At 32.0% G+C, this 25,650-nt stretch overlaps 1 protein-coding gene across 1 annotated transcript; it reads left to right on the plus strand.

Moving 5' to 3' along the window:
• The first annotated feature begins 5,608 nt into the window (after nt 1-5,608).
• LOC106136534 (circadian clock-controlled protein daywake) lies at nt 5,609-12,859 on the plus strand. The gene is made up of 5 exons (XM_013337115.2): nt 5,609-5,733; nt 9,257-9,473; nt 10,327-10,457; nt 11,703-11,858; nt 12,305-12,859. Exons 1-5 carry the CDS (start codon nt 5,667-5,669, stop codon nt 12,454-12,456), a joined length of 723 nt encoding a protein of 240 aa, XP_013192569.2. The 5' UTR covers nt 5,609-5,666; the 3' UTR covers nt 12,457-12,859.
• The last annotated feature ends 12,791 nt before the right edge of the window (nt 12,860-25,650 follow it).

The following is a 25,650-nucleotide window of genomic DNA, read 5'->3' on the forward strand; positions in this document are numbered from 1 at the left end:
AAAGACTGAAAAGCCACGTTCAGCTTTATGGCTAAATGCTGGAATTGGGATTCAAATAGGAAGGGACAGGTTGCCAGCTATAGACTACAAGAATCCCAAGTCTTTCTCTTAGTCACCTTATATGAGTTTGTTACCGCTTCTTCTGCACTGACGCCTTGGAAGCGGCAGTAAACTTAGTTTTTAAGTAATTTATTTGACGTCAACCAAGTTGTTAAACCATACGACAATTATTAAGCGATATAATAGTATCCTATAATAATGAATAAAAAATTTTGAATTTTGAATTTTTTTTTACATCTTTTTTATTGGTGCCAGGAATCACATGGCCTGAATATGTATTAGTTTAAAATTATTCTGAACCCTATGGACGTTCCTAACATCCGTACATCCCTAACCTATGACTAAATGGACATCCCTAAACTAACCGACACAAACGGCAAAGGCCCCGTAATTCAGAATAAACTACCTAAAATAAAATTTTACGAAACACGGCACAGTACAATTGAGGAAGAAATAGCGTCGATTGAATAGAAATTGTAACGGAAAGTGAAAAATCTGGTCTCCAGGTGAAATAAATTGCGCTTGTGATTGGTCCGTGCTGCAGTAGAATTTGCATTTAAGAAAATGCTGTAAACTATGGCTGTAAAGGTAAAATTTTGATTTTGTCTTCTCTGAGACTAATGACTATTGCACTAGTTCATGGCTTTGTTGTCTATCGTTCAAAATGTACTATGAGCTCTTATCGTAGTGTATCTATAAAGTCTACCTAGCCCTGACCGAGAGGCAAAAGCCTAATAGCAGGCTATTTCGAACGAATCAAAAAATTAATATATTGGGACGAGTTAGGTACACATATTATTGAACTAACCCAAAAATAACCTAGAGATTTGTGTTAAGGAATACCTACAAACGTGAAGCTCAGTACCTAGGTATAAATTTATAGACAAACATATCCAAGAGCCTGGCCGATTAGAAAAAGTACATATAGACCTTAGAAGTACAAGAGACCTTTATAAAAGTATAAAGGTCTCATTCTACCACTGTCAAGTTCAATGTTCACATAGGCTCTTCTACATATACTAACTAGCTACTTACTAAGGAATGACGCAAAAAGGCGCCCCGATATTAATCAAGAATTCTGAATATTAAATTTGCAGTCCAATTCATATTCGATGACCGTCCAGGTTGTAATTACCAATATCAAGTAAAAGGAAATGGCTGCCACTGCCGAGGAAATTAAAATACTACTAATGTAAATCTACTAGGTAAGTTAGTTAATATAGATAGTGGATGGGCTGATCCAGTAATTGGTATAACTTCTTGTGCAAATATTGGAAGTTGCCCAACTAGATAATATCTGGTAAAAGTTATTGTTTGTCAATCAATTAATACTGTTCAAATTTGAAGAAGACGATATGAATGGTCATCAAATTGTAACATTGGATTGGATAAAATAAAAAATACAAATATTTTTAAGGTTGCATAACGACAGATTGTGGATGAAGCAAAAGAAGTTGAAGGGATCATGGCAAGTGGATAGATGTAGTCACTGCCTACCCCTCCGGGAAAGACGCGTGATCTCTCGTGAAGTAGAACTGATCGTGGCGTATGTATATTGATAACAGAGTGGTTATAATTAAATAAATATAAACGGGGCAGATTACACAGATTGAGTTAGTCTCGAAGTAAGTTCGAAACTTGTGTTACTAAATACTAACCTAACGATACTATATTTTATATATACCTACTAATACATTAAAGACCCAGGCCAATTAGAGAAAGTTAGTTTTTCATCATGCCCTGGCCGGGATTCGAACCCGATTCGACCTCTAGTCATTTGATAAATATGATAATGATGGCAATAATGAAATTTTCTGAACTGTAGGTATGTTAATTCTTGCTTTAAGGTAAAATATATTTATTTGGTACACTAAAGTTCGTACAGAACAAATCGCAATGACATATTTAAATAATTTATGTAACACTCGACATTCCGACATCTCGAACGATCGATTAAATAATTTAGACGTCAACGTCGATTCCCGCCAATTTGCATGGAAACGAGAAGAAGTCGCGAGTGGAAACCGAAATGAAATTCCGATTACACAGAGATTGGAAAGAATCGTCTAATACTTTGTAGAAAATAAAAGAAATTTAATTTTCTACGAGATAAAACTTTTACTGACTTCGACTTATATCGAGCGAAGAATTAAATATTGATTGTGAAATTTCAGAGAACCTACCTAGTAGAAACGTTAGATTGCTAGTTGCTTAATTTAGAGGTCTTACTGAAATGATTTAGTCTGTTTATGATTTAATAACGTAAGCAACTAATGAAAACATGAAATTTTATCTTAAAATTAATTTGCAAGTGCCTAAGTACTTATTCATATGAAAAAGTACTTACTTAGTAAAGAGTTCTCCCTTTCGATATTTTTTCTGTGATTGCGTAGTAACCTAATTTTACACGAAGATAATTGAAAAGGTACATATGTGAGAGAAGAAAAAAATGTTATGATTCTTATATTTAAGTAAGTGAACAAGTACAATGCACCTAAAATAAATAAAAAATATATTTGAGAGGTCTAAAACTAGCTATCGAGAAAAATTTCCATAAATTAATTAGTTTAATAGACAACTTAAAAAAAAGAGGTTTCTACGATAAATTGCCAAACCTATCTGAGGTATGGAATAGAACCTTAGACAAGAGCTCAGATCCCGTAAGCAATGTGCGTGGTAATTTGGTACATTGATTAGATTTGGTAGATACTCTCTTCTCTCATACTTTTGCGAGCCCCGGGTGGCTTAGCTTTTCCTTCGCTACTATGCCGCGGGGTCCGATTATTGATTAAACTATTCTGTACCTACATACCTCTATATAATCACGTCTTATCCATGGGATAGAAAAAGCCAACAATTTTTAAAAGACTGGAATGAAACTACCTAAATTATACCACTCATATTTTTTATAATTTTAATAAATCTCATTATCACCTTTATTAAATTTCAGTCCTGTTGCATCCTTAGTTTTGGCGCAACCGCTGCTTTCCGGTTTGATCGATTCACCCACTACAAGTAATTTTAATTAACATATTGTTACAGCAACCTGCAACAGAAGAGTTTTGTCACAGTCAACATCCACCGCACAACGGAAGGTCGTTAACAATATTGCAAAAGAATGTAAATATTCCATACTATCGCAACATGCATGTGAACATACAAAACGTGGCCATCGACCTTGACATAAACATAATCCGTTCAATTATATGATCAGGCAGCTTGTTCCAGTTTCTTCTAGATTTGGCGCCAACATCGTGTGGTAGATTAATATAGCGGACGCAACTATCATTGTATATGGAAATTGAGCAAGTATTTCGCCGCTATTTTCGATACTACCGGTTCTTAATTTATGATAACGGGCCTAAGTAATCTTTAAATTGTGATTATTCAAGTGTAAGTATTTTTTTATCGAAGTGTAAACTTTCACTCTATAATAGGATTATAATAACTTGCGTTTTAATAATTTTTAAGATCCTGGATGACTATAAAAGCTCTACCTAGATACCATACTTAAGATGTCACGTGAAATTTATGAGATAATAAATTAAAAAACAAAATGTGTTACCTACCTACGTGATTAAGAGGAAATCACTTTATTGGACACATAGAAAAATTTGGTTTGGGTATTTTATTTATTTTAAATCACCCAATATACCCATATTTTTGAGTAGTTTATTCTTTGTTTATATTTCTTCCTAATCATCATCCTAAGATTTGGCAAAATCCCCAAAAACGAAATAATTTCTAATCAGAATTTGAATATTAGGTAGGTATTTGATTAAAGAACCAAAAATCTAAAGAGCATTATTTCAATGTCTGATATTACCTACACAAGGTCCACAAATCCCTTCGTCGATATCAATGGCAATGTATTTCAATGAACTTTGGTCATAATTAAAAGCAAAAACACGGAAACTGCAAGGTTCTTGAGATCCACTTATATAACAGGTGACAAATTTTTGACAACTCACGAAAAAACATTTGCCCCGCTGCCCTAAAGATACTATCTCTATAATCTTGGGTTTTATTTCCTTATGTTTTCCGGCTGGTGGACGTCGTACAAGGAGACTAAGAAAATATGAATAAACAAGTTTCCCTTCTCAAGAATAACACCATTAATCTCTATTACTTTCTCTTCCAGGTAACCCTAAGAAAATTGGGTGAGAAAGAATAAGGTGCTAGGTAAGTCAGTGGCAGGAACCAGAATCGTTACCAAAGCTATTTCTTCAAATATTTAGGTAACTACCTACTATTAAAGAAGTTCGTTGTTTTAATAAAGACCTAAAAATGATTATAATTTTCGTTTTGATTTACGGTAATACTATAATGACATACTTCTAGCGTTAGTACGTAAAATACTTTCTTTTTCTCTGTATTAAAATCAATAGTAATTATAATTCAATATAAGTTAATTTCCCCTGCAATGTTGTGAATGTCAAATCTGTAGTCGCTTCATGCATACCTACCCTTACTAATGTAGGATTGTGATCACAGACGGATCCCTGACTCCCCTCAGAGAGCTCAGGACTAACGACAGGGGAAGAAAAGTAAATTTAATAAGGTAACAAATATTATTTTTGTTAAAGTATCGACGATAATTTGATATTTGGCACGACGAGGGGAAATAGGGTGACATCTCTTTCATCATCATACATACATCAATCGAAGAAAAATTCTAGAATTCTTCTAAATTAAAAATAGATAAGTACCTAACCTAGGTACTCTATAATTTACTTGATGACGGAAGGCTTACATGAGTTATTAATAAGAGGCTCTGAGTTCAACAATATAAGTAAATAAATCATTTTGTAATTACTAGGTTACCTAGTATTCTATCGTTCAAAGTTCACTAAGGTAGTTAACTTACTGAGCAAGGTAGCTTGTAGTTTAGTTAAGGAATAGCCTAAAGAAAAAATGCTTTGTTTTGGAATTTAGTAAAATAATTTTTGCTTACATTTTATTTTAGGAAATAGAAAAGCAAAATATAAAACAAACGGCTAATTAGAAATATAATTAAATAATAAATAACGACAAATATAATAGATAAATAATGTTAATAAATTGTAAATAAATTTAAACCGTTAATTTTTGGAAAAAGTTTGATTCTTTGTAATATATACTTCACACATTATTTGATAGTAAATAATTAAATTAAATTTCTAATCTAAATACTTTACTTTCAATATTTATTGAAACTACAAAATTTTAGTAAGACTGCTTGACCGACATATTAACGCACATACCATATAGATAAAAAATTTAACATGTAGGATCTACCTTAAACTAGTCTAGAGTTGCACTAAGAGAGGATTTCCTAATATTCCGGCGGAAATAAAATTAGCCGCATTTTTCGTCGTTTCGTTTAAGTTTCACTATTATAATAAGCAAAAAAAATATTTTAACAAACTGAATAGATCTCATACTCCACCTGCCGTACATTAGTTAAACCGCGCCTAACTAATGCTACACGCAAAACGTTTAGATTGACCTTGACACTGAGCAGCGCCGATGCAACTTATATAAAACAGTAGAGAACGGATGTTATTGACTCGACTGTGCGCTTGCGTTGCGTTTAGTCGACAGTGAAAATAAAATAAAAACAAAAAATGAGTGCGTTAAATTTTTATAATATTTTCATTTTATGTATGCATTTGGCGGTGACTTGCTGGGCATGTAAGTTTATTTTTATTAGAAACTTTGCTCTAAAATAATTTTAAACTATAACTTTTTTCAAGTTATTTAATTTCCCAACTCATCGTTTCATCGTTTCATCGTTCATTTAATACTCTTAATAATATTATCATATTTAAATGTATATTTGAAATAAGAAGAGAGATAAATAAGCCTTTACCGTTTCTTAATGTAGTAAGTGTGACTTATGGAGCGAATAAATTATAACTTTACAAAAAATAACAAAGATAAGCAAACTGAAAATGGCCTAATTTGAAAGCTAGAATTCAGCGCGATAGCAAAAAAAAATTCAAACGGTGATGTGTGAGGAACTAAAATAACATAACTTACCCGTCTCCACATACACAAATAACATATAGAAAATGGGATAAAGTTGCCAAGTAAAATTAAAGCGTTATCATATCATCACATTTCTATAGTTAAATAATAGAATTGATAACAATAATAAGCTTAAAAAAACTATTTGACAATCAGGCCATTAGGGTGAATTGTACAGCTTTTGTAAAAGTATTGAAGAATATTTAAAGTATATTTGAAAAGAAATTTGATTTTTAAAATTCTATTTAGTCGCTTTCTACAAACTCAACAATACTCTACAATTATAAAAAAAATCTTATATATAAAATTCTCGTGTCACAATTTCGTTCCCGTACTCCTCCGAAACGGGTTCACCGGATTCTCATGAAATTTTGTGAGCCTATTGAGTAGGTAGGTCTGAGAATTGGCCAACATCTATTTTTCATAGCCCTTAGTGATAAAGGTTGTCCACCCTTAACATTTTTTTTAACTACAAATTACTTAATAATTATTTATATGGCAAAACTACGTTTGCCGGGACAGCTATTATATTCATAAATGCGAAAGTAATTTTGTTTAAAACCTCTTACACGTTACAGTGAACCACTGAACCATTCTACACAAATTTTTCATGAATATAAATTGTTATTGTAAATGCAGTAGTAATCAGTGATGGTTTACCTAAATAAATACATTAATATTTCATAAATATAGTGTGAAATATTTAAAAAGACATAGGGAACTTTTCTCAAGGGGTGAGCTGAGGCGAAAGTTTGTTCCAGATAAAAGAACCTCTTTCTATTGAAGTCGGCTAAAAAGTGACTGTTTACAAGATTTTATATTCACGCAAAAATGCAGTTTGATTTCTCAACTGATCAAATACAAACAAGTTGCACTTCGGTTGCTTTTAATGCTGTGGTGGTCAGGGCCGTCAAGCGCATTTAATTTAGTAGTGTAGGTACTTAGTTAGCCCCACATGCAAAAAAGTGTGGTCACAACTTTTGTTTTTGACGATGTGGCACCGCAGAATACAATAAATGGAAATAATTTAATATATTTTTATATTATTTCAATTGGAAGACTTAAGAGGTTTAATATTATTGTTATAATATACATATGAGTTGTGTTTTTTTCTTATTTAAAAGTACTTAAAATATTTTATTTCGTAAATATTTCGCAATTTCTTATCAACTTTAACTTTCTTTTAGCCTGAAACTAATAAAGGTATGTGTGGATTAAATACTTTTCTAAAGGCTGAATTGAAACAAAAATATAAGTCTTTGCAAGAGTTTTACTTTTAACATTACTTACTACTTTTTTATCCATGGGGATGTCGTAAAAGGCGACTAGAGGATAGGCTTGGGACTAACTTGGATTCCTTCTTTTTGCCCACGGGCGAGCCTGTCACCGTTTGAATGTCAATTCTATCATTAAGCCAAACAGCTGAACATCAGCCTATCAGTCTTTTCAAGACTGTTGGCTCAGTCTTTCCCACAAGGGATGTGGACGTGATTATATTATGTTTTTTAATGTTTACTTTTTACTTATGCGTTATCATACGATGAAAATCTATTACACAATTATAGTACAATTATCCGACTAAAGCATTTCTGTGTCATTTCTATTGTTTTTATCACGATATAATAATCAACGTAATATGGTGATGCCTTGAAATCATTACATAGAATTTTCTAGGAACTAACGTAATGTAGAATAAAAAGTTTCTGTTAAGTAACCATCGATTGTTCTATTTCTTGTGCAAAGACAAACATGCACCGATGAAAAAGAATAACAATAGCTGTGCAATAAAATTTCGATTACATATCTTTCTTCGACATAATCATGTTCTCGTATCTCAGTTGTTAAGGAATTTGCTTAGTAACTTGCAGTTCGGGGTTCGAAATTAGAATCCTTTGAAAGCATACCTACTGATTACTCTGTTAAGTTATTCCTTGTTTGTTAAACCCGTTTCTAGAGTATCAAGCTTAAATCATAAAACCGTCCAATTACAAAAATGCGATACCGCGATTCAGAAGATCTTTTATGATGTTGTTCCCGGGTACCAAAATGTTATAGTAATTTGAAACTTTAAAGAGATCGTTAGGATTTAATTTAAAAATCAGGGCGTACATATCAGTTGATTTGATTTTCACATTTTATTGATAGGGAAGAACTTAGTTGGTACTAGCTTTTAAAGCATCGGGGACCTTAGCGCTTTACAAAATATATTCCCAGCATCTTTAGCGCTATTAATACTATTATCCCTTGCCTAACTTAGGTAAGTAATTTGACAAAGTTATACATAGTGTACGATATCCAACCTTTACATACTAAAGCGTAGGCGATTCCTTATCTTATTTTAAATAGGTACGACCATATTAGAAATACTCTTGATAATTTTTGAAAGTTTCAAGTTACTATTTATTTATATTTCTATTAATTTAACAATCGTAAGCCCTTTTAATATTCTAAGTTTAACTGATTTACTTAACTGCGATTAAAATAAATGTAAAATTAGTTACCTAATCATTAGCCGTTCCCTTATTAAATTTATGCTAATGTTAGGTACTTTTTAATATCGTTTAAATTCTATACGGATTTCCAATAGATGAAGCTAATTACAAATGTAATTTATCAAATGTGCAAACCTTCGTACGTGTAAATTAATTCTACTGGTGTACACAACGCTGGTTGATTAGTATTTTAAGTTAATTTAGAACAAGGATCATCTGTTTTATTGACGGTTGTTCGCAGCGGCCGCTCCTATGGAAATTTTGGAATAAAAACTATATTTAATGTAAATCCTTGTTTTATTCTAAACACGTACTGAATTACTTCAGTTGGAATGCGAAGGAGCAACAAATATAAACAAATACATACCTGTGTCTGTAGATTAAACCTTAATTTCAATGTCATCAGTAGGATTAGTATAGGTACCTACTGTCGAAGTTAGTGGTTGGAAATTGGTGGTAAAGATCTTTAATAAAATCACTGGGACCGAAGTTTTATTTTCAATCAGGACAAAATGCAAAACTAAGATATCAACGACTTTGATTAGGCTATTTTTATTTTTTCTTTCTACTTCTAAGAGAGTTCTAATTGTAAAAAATAATTAGTATAAAAAAACTTATTTGCAATTAATAATATTTTTTACCATGTGTGTTTTATATTTAACCTAATAATTTATTATTTATTTTATTGTTTTCAGTACCAACGCAAAAATGCAAAATAGAAGATGCGGCATGCTTGAAGGCGGCTGCTCAGAGCATGGTGCCAACTTTGGCTGCTGGCATGCCGGAAATGAAGACAGAACCTTTGGACATCATGCGAGTGGAAAGCATCAAGGTCGATCTGGCTGGGCTGAAGTTGAACATAAAAGACGCTGATGTTAAAGGCCTGAAAAAGACAGTTATTGACAAGATTAGGTATGTTTATATATGAAAATAGAATGTTACCGATACCTTGTATGTTACATGCTGCCAGTAGCTAATCCGGAGCATATGAAAATATTTAAATTTGTATATCAATGACAAATAATGTATGCAAGCATTCCTTTTTTTTAGGCCATTAAAAAGCAACTGCTTTGTGTACACAGTTTGTAATGCTCAATTTAAGACGAAAGTGCATAGCAAGCTCAGTTTCAAAATATTCCGACTAAAATTTAGCTTAATAATTTGTACTTCTTCATGGTTAGCTTAATTGCGTTTTCCGTATTTGCATAACGTGTTTAAGCAAATGACTCAGTCCAAGGGGACGTTTAGCCAAAATTTAGTCTTTTTTGTCATTTTATAAAGCTACAAATGAATTAATTTCATATGAATGTGCCAGGGCAAAAATAAATATGTGCCAGGTTTGTTTTTACTTTTGCTATATTTCGTTTAGATAAAGGTAAACGAAATGTGTATATATTAAATCAAATGTATTTGTAAATACAGGCATAATAGACGTAATATAGAGTATATTTTTCAAGAAACAGATGAAAGTTTTAAAATAGGTGATAATAAAAACTTTGAAATAATTTATCGACCCGCCCGTCTCGCACGGGCATAGATATAAATTTTGGTCAGAAAACCCTTTTCCTATTTGAAACAGGAACAAGATCAGTTCACAACTTATCGAGATTAGCGCATACATACCTACAGAAAGCGAAAAAAAAGGAAGAAGAGAAAAACATTATAATATGTATTGAAGAGCTGGCATTAATTTCTCTGGGATACCTTACTTCGTTTACAAAATTCATTTGAGTACTTAATGTAATCTGGATTTTTCTATTCACAGCATCGACATGGCAAAAAAAGAGATATACTTGGTATACCACGCAGATATACTGATGAAAGGACATTACAAAGCTTCAGGACGTCTTCTTATCCTACCTATAAGTGGGGATGGAGAGACTGTCATCAAACTAAGTAAGTATCCATATTGATACTATGCAATGGATAATTTAATACTTATATTACTCGTATAAATGAAAAGTATAGGTATTGATCTCTTTGCTCTCACGGCTAAACCACTGGACCGAATTTATTTTGAATGAATATAGTTAACTATTAGTTAGTTAGTTTAATTCGATATTTTGACTAAAAAAGGAAGCCCCAGGAAATGCTAGTATAAAATATTAACAAAATTACAAAGGTATGTACTTATTCGACGAAGAAACAGTCTTCAACATAAGTCACTAAAAGCCTTTTTTTTTAAGGGAAGCGAACTTGAATCATCACTCGTTGAGGTCTACAAAAATTGACAATACTTAAAAGAAAAGGTTTCCATATATACAACTGTCTTGCGCCTTGAATATGATTGCAAGATAGTTCCGTTAAGAAATATCTGATCATTAAAAATAACTTATCTAAGTAGCAGCTATTTAAATAAGATTAAGCACATTCTAAGTTGCGTAACGAAGGTCGAATACCAATGAGTAAAAATATTTTAATTTTTTATAGAGAAATAATAAATTTGGTTGACTGGAAGAAATCCCGATTGGGATAAGTCCGTCATTATACATATACTTCTTTCCAATGGCTGTTTTATAATTTGTATATATTTTTTTTTATTTTTGTGCAACAAAGATTTTACAGACAACAAACAATCAACCATATTTACCATTACGTTGATGAGAAATATGAAAAAATATATGAAAAATTTTAATTTATTATTTTTAGTGGTAAGAATATTTCAGTAGGTTTAACAGTGGTTTAGCCGTGTAAGGGTTACATATATACAGACTCTCGCTTTTATAATTTTAATGAGTATGTGTACAATTGAAAAATGTGTCAATTACAATTGAAAATTGAAAACTCTCTCAAAAAGCTGTTACAAATATACTTTGATAAATATGTAAAGTGATTTTAAAATTATTGTTAAATATATCATACTCTGACATGCTGATTACTGCGGGACCGACTGACAAAGTTTAGCCTAATCATTTGTAAGCAAAAAATTTTTATTTGTATATTCTTTAAGAAGTGTTGTACTTTGTGTAGATAACATAAAAATCCAACAATAAAATTAACGAAAACAAAACAAATGCTAAATAAATAAAAACTTATGTGCGTGTAAATTAAAATAAATTGAAAAATTTATATAATGTCCTAATAACAAAGTAACCAAAAAAGGTGTTAGCACTTATATAATTTTGTTTTTGTGATTTACAGAAAACTTACAAATGGAGATGACCATTCCCTTCGATATTATAAAAAATTCTGATGGGAAAGACGTGCTCGACCTGAAGAGCTACAAATTCAAATACGACGTTAAAACTAATGCCAATTTCCACATGACGAACCTTTTCAACGGAAACAAAGTCCTAAGTAAGTCTTCTGATGCCTTTACAATTCGATGCTTGAAGGGATTATCTTTTAAGAACCATTCGACAACCAGGTTTATTAATTACATAATTAATACAGCTGAACGTGGTCTTTCAGTCATTTCTAGATTGTTGCCCAAATCTATAAGGGATATAGACGTAATTATATATATTCATATGTATGCACGTAGAAAATTGATTATTTTGTCCCTTTAAATAAAAAATCGACTGCTGCCTTCTACGATAGCACCATTAAAAGCAATATTTAAAGCGTAACAAAACAGAAATTATAGAAATATTTTTAATTATAAGAATTTCGTAACAATCATTTATTATTATTACGTATAATTATTGCTTTATGAAAGTGATACAAATTTGTAGAGCGTTGAATAGCGTTCACGCTACATCCACATGTAGAAAAATACTTAACAACATTTACCTCTTTTTCAGGTGATACATTACACAACTTTATGAATGAAAATTGGAAGGCCTTATCTATAGAGTTCGGGGCGCCTATGTTGGAATCTCCAAATGCCAAAATATTTAACACCCTTAAAAAGTTCTTTAAAGCACAGCCCTTAGAAGATATTGCAGAGTATTAAGCTATACCAAAATATAATAAAATTGTTACGTTTGGAAAGGTTGTTGATACTACTGGATTATTATTTTTTACAACTATTATACTTAAAGACTATTTCATGAGTACTATAATTCTTGTATTAGGTATCATAAAAAAAATCCTATAACAAATAAACATGCTAACAATGAAAACATTTATAGTGGGCCACATTGCATTACCACCATTTCTACTTCTATTAGAGGAAGGTAAACGAAATTAATTCATCTTATTGGTAAACAAAAAATTATATGTTTGAATTATTAGTATTCTTAATATTTATTAAAGTTAAAGTTGATTTTGATATAGTAAAATAATAATCCTAGTATCTTACAATTTTTTTAATGAAATTAAGTTAGTTTAAATTAGAAAGAGGTTATTTACTAAAATCAGTGACCTTTTCGAATCTCTTTAGTAAATAAGTAAAGACTGATAAATATTAATAACTATGAAGAGGTAATTGGTTAATGAATTGATAAACAAAATTACAAAAAAAAAAAATTGTAAGTAATAATTAAGGATCATACTTAATTTTTCCCCTGTAAATTATTTGACAATTATTTGTCAACATACACAATTTTTTTTAAATTTCTGGTGGCATTGTGCCTGTTTAGTTAAATGCCAGTGAAAAAGGTATATTACCAATAAAAATCATTTTTGTTAACCAATGTAATGCTAATAAAACATTTTTAATTTTTTACATTATTATGTTTTATTTAATCTCGCTTATTTCGTATAATTATAAACTATACTTTAAAAAAAAAGGAGAAGATCCCTGAGATCTTGTCAAGATGTAGACCTGTTTTTATGTAGGTATTGTATACTTTTAAATTATGTAAATCTAAAAACAAAACAATAATTGCTAGGTACAAATTTAATGCTCAATAAATCTTGAAGTGAAATAGTATTATATTACATATGGTCACGTCTATATCCCTTGCGGGGTAGACAGAGCCAACAGTCTTGAAAAGACTGAATGGCCACGTTCAGCTATTTGGCTTAATGATGTTATTGAGATTCAAATAGTGACAGGTTGCTAACCCATCGCCTAAAACAGAATCCCAAGTTTGTGAGCCTATCCCTTAGTCGCCTTTTACGACATCCATGGGAAAGAGATGGAGCAGTCCTATTCTTTTTTTTGTATTGGTGCCAGGAACCACACGGCACTATATTATATTCTAGTATTATATTCTCGTGCAAAAAACGCAGGTTTCGTCTGCGAAATTAATATTAATACATTTTGTTTTATATAAACATGCGAAGAATTGAATATCGTCGTACTGCAAAGAAAAAATATTAGAATACGCTAAATTGTTAAATAAATAAAGTTTTATAGTAAAAACAAAAATTAAATAGGGATGTGGACTGTACTCAAATAAGTATAAAATTTTACCACGAAAAGGTAGTTTCTATAGTAAAAATAATAAAAAACACAATATTTTCCTCAATAAACAAGGGGTTATTTTTTTATTTAATAAAATGTAATCAAATATTTCACCCTCAAGTCACGTGACAATGAACACCAATCAAAACGCGTGATGTCACGCGTTGCAATACAAGAATTTTCGGTGTCAAGTATTATGGTGTGTTAACATTTTAAAAATAGTAATTTATTGTCATGTGTTGGCAACACTGATTTGGTTTTTGACGTTGAGTTAGCCGCGTTTTTCGGTGTCATTGAAAAAAAAAAAAGGGAATTCGAGCTACAAGAAGTATAAAGATGTATTATTGTAATTTATTAAAGAAGAACTGATAAAGGAATTCTGATTGTATCATTTAGTAAGTTAACAATTCAGAAGCGTGATTAAAGAGTTCACGCCCATCTGTAACAGTGAGTAAGTCAACTTGGTTAAATTCACGAACTCCAAAACTTGGTAAGTTCTTTATTTCCCGTCTTAATATATCCAGATATGAAATATCACAGTCTTCCGCATAAAAGGTCATCCAAACATTATAATACTAGTAGCGATATAAAGAAATAGGCACTTGTTCTGCCGTACATATTTTACCTAGATACTAACTTAGAGACCTCCAGCAAAGTGATTAAATGATTGATTCTTCATTGATTAGAACATGTACGTACTTAATCAGTCGAGATATCTAGGAAATTTTCACTAGATGTAAAGTGTCATTGCTCGTAAAGTCATTTCAAGTATAACAAGAGTACTTACCTAATAGAATTACATACTGATCTATTACTGTTTAGTGAAGAGAATCTACTGACTGCTTGATAAAAGTTATCTATCGAAAGTAAAACATAGTATATTTGTAATTGTAACAAACATGCAATTACTACCTTGCAAGTCATGTAGTGCTGAGAGTTATTACCAATCTGTTAAATGCATAGTAGGTATCTTCATACATATAGTCACGTCTATGTTCCTTGCGAGGTAAACAGAGCTGTCTCGAAAAAAATTGGAACGCCATGTTTAGCTGTAGTAGGCTACATATATAAAAAAAACAATATTTGCAAAGTTACTTCCAAGTGTAGTGTGAGTGCATTGTTTTATGATGACAGTGAGAAGAAGTATTTATTATGAGCCTGATAATGATCCCCTTCATTAAGTAGTTGATTGAATGAACAAAAAAATTAGCCAGACTAAGTTATGAATCTTCAATTTCTTTTGTTTTTTTTTTAACCCATATAACACAATTTATGTCATATATGTAAGTTAATATAATATTTAATCCCAGCGAGAAGAATAGAATTTAATAATAGAATAATAGAGGTTGTGGGGATTGCTTGATTGCTTAATTTCTTTAAAACTATGATAGGATTTTTATCAATTCAAAACTTTATTGTAAGTAAAATAATGTTCATACAATGGACCAAAATAATTTCTTATGCAGTACAGTATGTATCAGTCAACATGTATATATTTTTTAAAAATAAATCAAGATTATTATATTATGAATTCATTCAATTCAATAGTTCATTAGAAAATAAATTCTATTTTTGTTTATGTGGAATAAAATAAAACAAATTAGCAATTTTTAGGGCTTGGCTGTTGAGATTAAATAAAAGTGTCTCTAAGTGTATTATGAAATCAATTAATGGTGCATCTAATTTAGTCTTAATAAGTCTACTGTGTAAACAAAATAGCTACATAATGACCTACATATATATGTATATAAACTGGTTGATCAAAATGTCCAGAGTAGTTGTGGAGATCGGGTGTTGCACTTGGGACTGGAAAACCTGTGTTGCAGGTCATTGATCCCTGACTGGTAACACATAATATGTGTGATATATAAACAGTAAATACTCTTACAATATGACTTAAATGTTACATTGTTATCACATCAGTTCATTTCAAACGAACATCGGTTACCATTCATGTCACATATTTTTTTGCTTTAGCTTGTAAGAAGAAGCTTGACTTGGTGTCAAAATAGTGATACAGATATTTATTTTATATTGTGAAAGTCTTATATAAATACTCATATTATGTATGTTATAATATCAAATTGTGAATGTTGATATTAACTTTGATATTTAATTAAATCATAATATAGACACATGTTTTTAGATAGGCACAAAGGCCTCTGTGTTTTAAAATATTGGGAATCTGGAAGAGTAACATAAAACAGATTTGAAGAGTATGTAATATTAACAATGATATTATGTTTTAGCACCAACTGGTTGAACAACTCTCTTAATCCTTAAATATATATGTATATTATATTGGTATTATACCTGGTGATCCTACGTACTGGTAAATAGCAAGTTCTCATAATAATTGTATGATCCCAGAATGGCTCACAGACAATCAGATCCTTCCTTATCACCCGAAGGCTCTCCAATAAGACAGAGCAGAAACCATAAACATAGTAAAAAGAAAATATCAGTCTCATCTAGTGATTCAGGTAGCAGTGGATCTCTTAGTGGACGCAGGAGGACTAAAGCTAGGCGCCAAGCTTTTATTAAGAATAGAATAGAATAGATTTATTTTCAAAATTGGATACAAGGTATCACTTATTGACGTCACATAACTTAAATCTAATTATAACTACTACCGCTTCCAAAGCGCATGTGTAGAGGAAGCGGCGGAACAAACTACACTGCAGCATTTTCATATGACGTCAATTTACAAATATAGATCTCTTAAATCTGAATCGTGGACGAGTGCACATTGTCTACATTAAAAAACATGAATGAATGTAGAACTGATTATGTCAATACGAATATTTCGTCAAATAAAATAAATAGGTATAAAATAAAATATGTACATACTGTACAAATTATGTCAAGATCATCCGTGCTGTAATAGGCTTTCCTACAAAGCTCAACTTTAATATACTGTTTGAATTTTCTATCATTCATTTCAAGAACACTTTTTGGTAATTTATTATAAAATCTAATACAATTAATCAGAAATGATTTCCCTACCTTAGCCAGCCGATGTGCTGGGATCGACAACTTGTAATTGTTCCGCAGTGATCTACTAGTACATTCACCTACTTTTTTGAAAGAGTCTAAGTTTTTCCTAACATGCATGATGTTATCGAATATATTGTATTGGGAGGGCAAAGTTAAAATATTTAGGTTTTTAAAAAAATCTCTAAGGGAATCTCTTTGTTTAAGACCGTAGATATATTGAATTGCCCTTTTTTGTAAAATGAAAATAGTTTGTATGTCTGCTGCTGATCCCCAAAGCAGTAGACCATATGACATTAAACTATGAAAATAACTAAAATATACTAGCTTAGCAGTTGCCACATCCGTCAAATGCCTAATACGACGAATAGCGTATGCTGCAGAACTAAGCCTTTTAGAAAGTTTTAAAATGTGAGCATGCCATTTCAAATTTGAATCTAATGTTATTCCTAAGAAAGTAGTACTATCAACAAAATCTAATCTTTTACTACTTATACTAATATCCACATTTGCCTGCCGCACATTGGGAAGTGTAAACTTAATGCATTGGGTCTTATTTGCATTTAACAGTAAGTTGTTGATTGTAAACCAGTTAGAGATGGCGGCTAAAGTGCTATTCACATCATCACAGATTTCGCTACGGCGGTTCATTTTAAAAATTAGTGACGTATCATCTGCAAACAACACGATGCCAGTCTGTTTCTCAATCATGCAAGGCAGGTCGTTGATATATATCAGAAAGAGAAAAGGTCCCAAAATGGAACCTTGCGGTACCCCAATTTTTACCGTCGCTCCTTTCGATTTTGTATTATTTAAATCTACCGTCTGTAATCTATCACTAAGATATGATTTAATTAGTTCAACGGCAGCAGTATCGAACCCGTAATGAGCTTGAGCAGAAGAGTTCTATGATCTACGCAATCAAATGCTTTGGTCAGATCGCAAAACACTCCTATGGCATCCTGTGAGTCTTCCCATGCATTGAGAATATGAGTGACAAGAGCCACACCTGCATCTGTTGTACATTTCCCCTCAGTAAAGCCGTATTGCTGACTATGAAATAATTTATTAGACTTTAAGTAACGCTGCATTTGATTAAGCATGATTCTCTCGAACACCTTGCTCAAAATTGGTAAAATTGAGATTGGTCTATAATTACCAGGATCTGATTTTTCACCTTTCTTGAATAATGGAATTAGTTTACTATACTTCATTAAATTTGGAAATATCCCTTGGTCAACACGATTATTGAATATATATGCTAAGTCCCCAGCTATAATATTTATAATATGACATATCACAACAGCCGACATACCCCAATAATCCTCAGACTTTTTCAGATTAAGTTCTTTAAAGGTATTAATAATGTCAGTAGGGTCAATATTTAAGAATTTAAATGTGGAACTGCAAATGCTGACATTATTTTTAAGTAGTATTTCAGCTTCATTAGGGCATGAGTCAATATTAGAAGTTAATTACAACGGTATATTTGTAAAAAAAAAAAATGTTCAAATAAATTTACTATTTCTGTTGTAGAGGTAATTTTCCTATCATTAAATTTAATTTCATTAATATTTTCTTTAAAATTACTTCTACCAGTTTCCTTGTTTATAACACTCCAGGTTTCCTTTGTTTTGTTAGGAGCATTACTTATTTTGTTTTTAATGAACAAAGATTTTGCATGTAGACATACTTTTTTGAAAATTTTTGAGTAATTCCTAACATGGTCTACGAAGCCGCTTTCAAATCGATACTGTTTTTGGGCATATAAATCGTACAAAGTCTTTCTACTTTTGTAGATGCCAACAGTAGTAGTAGTATTTTAATGGTGTAACTGTAATTCCTGAATTTGATCCTAGCTCCAAGGAACAAACAATGAAGGAGTGGATAAATGAGTCGGCTCATATTTATGGCTGGTCATAACGTCAAACCATTTTTTTATGCTCTTCCAAAATTAAGCGGATTGGCCAAAAGGTGGTACAGCGGACTTACAACAGTAAAGTATAGCTGGAGTGAGTGGCAGGAAAAATTAATTGAGGCATTCCCATGTGAACAGAATTTTACTGAATCTTTGTCTGAGATGTTGGCTCGCAGGTCAAATAGGAATGAAACCCTTGAAGACTACTATTATAACAAAATAATGCTAATTAATAAATGTGGACTGACGAAGAAAAAGGCAGTCGATTGTATAACTCACGGTATATACGACTATAACATTAGGACGAATGCACAAGGGGCAAATTTTGAAAGACACGAAGATATTCTCAAATATTTCAGAAATATTAATACTAAAACAAATGTTATTATAGGAAAGTCTAATAGGTTCAATTATAATGGTTATAAAGAAAACCAGTCAAGTGAAGATTACCTTTACAAAAGGTAAAGTGGAAGGCTCTCGACCACGCGGGAGGTCACCCATGCGATGGGCCGACCAAATAAAGTCTGTGATTGGCGGTTCACTTAACGAGTGCAGCAGGGAGAAATGGCGGGACATCGTAAGGCGCACATTGGCGCCCGCCTCCAACACTACATGATGACCACGACCACTCTGTCAAGAGTGACACGACTAAGAAGAAGACTCACACAACTAATGAATTTAAGCAGTACATTGAGTCGCTTAGGATAAAGTACATTTTGATCGCGGTGGCGTCCTCACATGCCAATGGACAAATAGAAAGACTCAATTGTTCTATTTTATCATCACCGACTGCTTTATGGCTTGGAGAAAATGACAAAGATTGGTGCAGTCATCTTTAAGTTAAGGTATAGGTATGCCTCTCATAAATTATATTCAATGGAACAAGTGTAAATATAGAAGAAGGGGAATGACACGTATTAAATGTAGCCAAACCGATTCAACCTTTAATGTGGATAGAATACGTAATGAATCTAATAAAAGCATTTTGTTGAGTCAATGAAAAATTGAAACTAGATACGACTAACGTCGAAAGTCGTACACACAAAATAGATGATTTACTTAAAGATCAAAAGAAAGTAATAAGTTGGTGACTCCTTTCAGCGATCCATTTACGAGTTACAGTGGTACTTGATCACTATAGATAAGAGGAGAGTAGTGTAGAAGGATAATTGAAAAATAAATTTTAAAATGTATTCTCGGTCGACAAAATGAAACCGTGGATAAACCAGGTGGAATCTGATTCCGACAGTTCATATGAAGATTTATACAAAGAGTTAATGAACAAAGTCTGTAAGTAGTTCAATTACATAAGAGAAATTTATTGAGAACTTCGCTGATCCTTACCACAAAAATGATAAATATTAATTCTATTTATATAAATATATATAACAAGACCATTATTATGTATTTACAAGTATCCATTCTATGCCCATCCCCATCAAGAGTCCTTAAGAGAGTTGTACGAGGACGCCCCACTGGAGAAGCTGTGATTGGCATTAACAGCCATGCTAAAAGAGGAAGCTCTAAAAGACCGACACACTGAGCGTGGTGTGAGCGGTGGTTCAGTTGATGAAGAAAAGGACCTGTGCAAGGCTGACACACTGAGCGTGGTGTGAGCAGTAGTGCCAGGCAATGATGAAAGATAGTTGCTGACTATGGCCGACACACTGAGCGTGGTGTGAGCGGTGGTCCAGCTAATTAAGAGAAGGAACTGCACAAGGCCGACACACTGAGCGTGGTGTAAGCGGTAGTGCTAGTTGCCGTTGTAAGAGACCGACACACTGAGCGTGGTGTGAGCGGTGGTTCAGTTGATGAAGAAAAGGACCTGTGCAAGGCTGACACACTGAGCGTGGTGTGAGCAGTAGTGCCAGGCAATGATGAAAGATAAAGTTGCTGACTAAGGCCGACACACTGAGCGTGGTGTGAGCGGTGGTCCAGCTAATTAAGAGAAGGAACTGCACAAGGCCGACACACTGAGCGTGGTGTAAGCGGTAGTGCTAGTTGCCGTTGTAAGAGACCGACACACTGAGCGTGGTGTGAGCGGTGGTTCAGTTGATGAAGAAAAGGACCTGTGCAAGGCTGACACACTGAGCGTGGTGTGAGCAGTAGTGCCAGGCAATGATGAAAGATAAAGTTGCTGACTAAGGCCGACACACTGAGCGTGGTGTGAGCGGTACAGCCAGCAAAATCAATGTAAGTATTAATGTATTAATTTACATGGTCCTGAGATAACACGTTTTGGAACTATAACAAAAGCAAGTAGAAGTGTTAATTGTACCCAGTAATTGTGGTCATAATACATGATGTTCCTGCACCTCTCTTTAATTTAATTTAAGGTAATGAATGTGATGGCGTTGAGCCTTGACAAATTAGAATTGTTGCTGAAAATGTTGTGATATTGTAAGTAGAATAAAATCAAGTTCAACAAAATGGGTAAACTAAAAGTTTAAGAGCATCTTCTTTTATGTATTAATTATTAATTAAAATTTAAAATGTTATAATTTACAGAACATTAACTTCAATGCAGTTGCTCAATAAACAGCAACGATATGAGAATTAGCCTTAAACGGTAAGAGATGACAGGGTGATATGAATAATGTTCTAATATATATATATATTATTTCAGCATATTCAATTTCTGAAGCAGAATCGAAGCAAATTTAAAAGCTCATTTGCATGCGTATTTTAACTACGGGATTGGGGATCCACAAAGTGAGGACACTATACATCTCAGGATGGCCGAATAGAAAACAGTATGATTCGGTTGCGAACGATTTATTGGTACTCAAATATTTTTAATATTTAAGATTGTAAAAGGTAAATTCTATTGATTTGTTTCAAAAGAACGTTTTTTGGTCGACTTCTGTTATAAAATTGTAGTCTTTATATAGTTGGAACTCGAGTAACTCAAGCACACTTTAATAAATGTACTTCCTATACGTATACTTATACTTATTACTTATATGTATACTTTATCATATTGCTCTTCGAAAATTTGTGTGAAACGTAAATGAAATGATTATGATCATTGTTGTTCAACTGCTCGTCGGCAAATTGTAATCTAAATGTAAATGTACTAGTCGATACTAAGGTCTCTTTTAATTTTTAGTTGTTGTATACTTTATCAAATTGTTCTTTAAAAATTTAAGTTTGTAAAAGGTAAATTCAATTGATTTGATTCAAAAGGATCATTGCTGATCGACTGCTTGTCGTCAAATTGTAATCTAAGCGAAGTAATTGATACTCAAGTTTTTTTGAGTAGTTGATACTCAAGGCTCTTTAATATTTAGTTGTTGTATACTTTATCACATTGTTCTTTAGAAATTTAAGTTAAAAGGTAAATTCAATTGATTTGATTCAAAAGGATCATTTCTGATCGACTGCTTGTCGTCAAATTGTAATCTAAACGTAGTAATTGATACTCAAGTTTCTTTTGAGTAGTTGATACTCAAGGTTCTTTAATATTTAGTTGTTATATACTTTATCACATTGTTCTTTGGGACATTTAAGTTTGTAAAGGGTAAATTCAATGATTTGATTCAAAAGGATCATTGTTGATCGACTGCTTCTGGTTAAATTGTAATCTAAGTGTAGCTTGGTCTAGTCCACCCTTGAATTTTATGTTTTTCTTTTAATATAATTGTCTCAGGGTACACATGCATGCAACAGATGTAGTACATGTAATGTTAACCAAAATTTGAAGTATATATTTTACAATATTATATTTTAATAATAATAATAGTAAGTAATGTATAATTATAACAATACTAAGTATGTATCGGAGTTTCTGAACGTGCGTTAAATTATAGTTTTAAGATTTCTAAGTTCATGTCTGGGACAGACATTGTCTCAGGATGGCCGACTGTTAACATTTTAAAAATAGTAATTTATTGTCATGTGTTGGCAACACTGATTTGGTTTTTGACGTTGAGTTAGCCGCGTTTTTCGGTGTCATTGAAAAAAAAAAAAAGGGAATTCGAGCTACAAGAAGTATAAAGATGTATTATTGTAATTTATTAAAGAAGAACTGATAAAGGAATTCTGATTGTATCATTTAGTAAGTTAACAGGTGTTTGTTGATATTTGGATCATATTATTACCGTGATTTCCGCCCGATTATCTTTTTGAATAAATTTTGCTTTCCCATAATGGAAAGTGGATATATTAAGGCAGATAGTTCAAATTTGCCAAGAATTGATTGCTTTACGGTGGCTAATTTCTTCGCAACAAATAGTAACTTCTGCTCTGTTGAATTTAGAAATGTGAAGACATCCATGTAAGTAATATACTCAAGATACATTATTATAGCAATAGTAGGTATTTTTAAATTATAAGGTAAAAACGAAATAATATGATTTTGCCATATCATTGGCCAACTATAATGAAAGAACGAAACATTGTTTACATTATTTCTAACCTAAAAATTCGAGTTTTCGTCTTTGAAAACTTGAAGAGAAAAATTATTTTAATATGTACAAGTAAATGTAACAAATATTATCAAACTTACATCAAATGATCCTCACAGAAATACATTTTACTTTGTGTAGATACAAGTGCCGGATCCCGACGGGCTAATTGAAGCCACTTTTTCCGCATCGTTTTTGTACGTGGAACGTGAATAAACAGTTTTCAGATGTTTTAATAGTTGTACTTTTACACTGCGACATTGCACAATATTTATAAAATTTTGAATTCATATTATTATCACACAACTACGAAATAACTATTACATACATACAACTTCGACAATATTTTATAACGCGTGACGTCACAGCGGCCGTTTGACAGGTATCCGCGTTTTGGCGCGATATTTTAAATGGAATTTTAAATAAATTATTTTAAAAGAATTACTTGAAATAAAAAAATTATAATAAATAGTTTTGGTTATATTTGGTACTTATGCATGGTTTTAAACACTTTCCCAAAAATAGTCCACATCCCTATTGTACTCGTTCGTAATAGTATACACCTGAGTTCATTAAACAACAAACTGTACACATACATTTAAATTGATTTTTTCTATAACAGCTATGATACGGATCTTTTGAACTTGATTGAATAAATTGGCAATAGGGAATAGGCTCGGAAATAGTACTTAAGTTAAATAAATAATAAATAAATATGTATGGGACAAGTTTCACAGATTGAGTTAGCTTCGAAGTAAGTTCGAGACTTGTGTTACGAGATACTAACTCAAGTATACTATCTTTATAATTCATACACATCAAAAATCCAGTACAATATAAAAAAATCGTTTCTCGTCACGACTTGGCCGAGATTCGAACCCGAGACCTACTGTGTTACAGATAAGTGTACTACCGCTGGACCACAGAGGCCATCAACATAACATATTTGATTTTTAATTTTTCCAAATAAGAAGTCACTTTTACGTAGGTATTTTCTATTTCCCAAGAATAAAACTAGAATAACACGGTCGCGCATGGTTTTCTCATTAAATAACTATAATTATAATATTTACGTCTATTACAATTAATACACTAGTGGTTAGTGGTCATTTTTATAATGTGTTTCTAGTTTCTGTCATTTCAATGTACGAGTAAGTATTATTAATGGGAGTAGCGTGATATGACCATAATTATACTCGTCAATAGGTATGAAATGACTAGCGTACCTACAATGGTATCACTTCTTACCATCTTCTTACAAGTACATACAAACAATCACGAGTCAATACCAAAGGGGTAGGCAGACGCTACATCTTATCACTTACAAAATTTTTTTACTTTTTCACTTTATTCACATTCATCATTCTCTAGTTCTTCGAGTGAAAAAATTGATTTTTGATTTCATTACTCCAACTTAATGTCACAGGCAATAAATTAAATAGTTAATTATACGATCATGATAATTTGTTGATATGCTGTGACGTGCGTATGCCGAAAAGTACTTAAAAATACCACGTCATTTTAACGTGTTAGGTACATCCAAAATGATTAATTACCTCATCATCGTTCTAGCCTAGGGTCCGCCTACGATCATAATCTATCTGGAGTAAGCCATAGAATTTCATAAAGCGACTCCCATGTGTTCACCGCGTCCCTGTTTTAAGAAGCATCTCAACTTGCGTGGACCTTTGGTATTATAAAACACAAATAAGTTCGAAGGGGAAGGCCTAAACGAAGAACCAATTCACGTCATACTCATAAAGTAAATACCACTTGTGTACGTCAGTATATATTTTTGATCACTTCCAAAGTGCAAGTACTTATAGAAGAAAAGATGCAAAAACTTTGTGTTTTTATTGCTTCGTCGCTTTTTATACATACTTGATCTAACATAAAGTTAAAATTGTTTACATCATTCATTATTATCTTTAGCGTCATTACATATGTTAAAAATAGATGCCAGTTTTTGATCAATATATATAAAAACATATAAAAATCTTCCGCAACTGACAACGCTTAACTCGTCCCTGTTCTCTTCAAAATAGTTATTTATTTATTTATTAGGTACACTAGTACAGAAATTTCCTTATAGATCTTTAACATACAGTCACAACGATTCCATAGAACATTGCTTTCTGGCAAAAAGAAGGCGATTTACTTTCAAAAATTAAATCTTATTTAGTTTATCACCTTACCATTCTATGCTATTCTTACAATTCTGTAAAGACATGTCATTATAAAACATAGAGAAGTATTTTTATAACCATCATCATCACCTATGTATATATATTTTTGAAATCTTGTAACAAACCAAATTTTTTAATCCGTGTTATATTTCATATAAACATACTTTCTTTTTGTCATGGTATAAAATAAAAGTGTACACCTATGTTAGTAAATCATTTCAGGTTTTATTCACTCTTTTTCTTTTTTAGCCTTTGTTTACTAATCGCAGGCTTCATTTTACCATTTTTAATT

This window comes from Amyelois transitella, chromosome 8 (genome assembly GCF_032362555.1).
Source record: "Amyelois transitella isolate CPQ chromosome 8, ilAmyTran1.1, whole genome shotgun sequence".
Lineage (NCBI taxonomy): Eukaryota > Metazoa > Arthropoda > Insecta > Lepidoptera > Pyralidae > Amyelois > Amyelois transitella.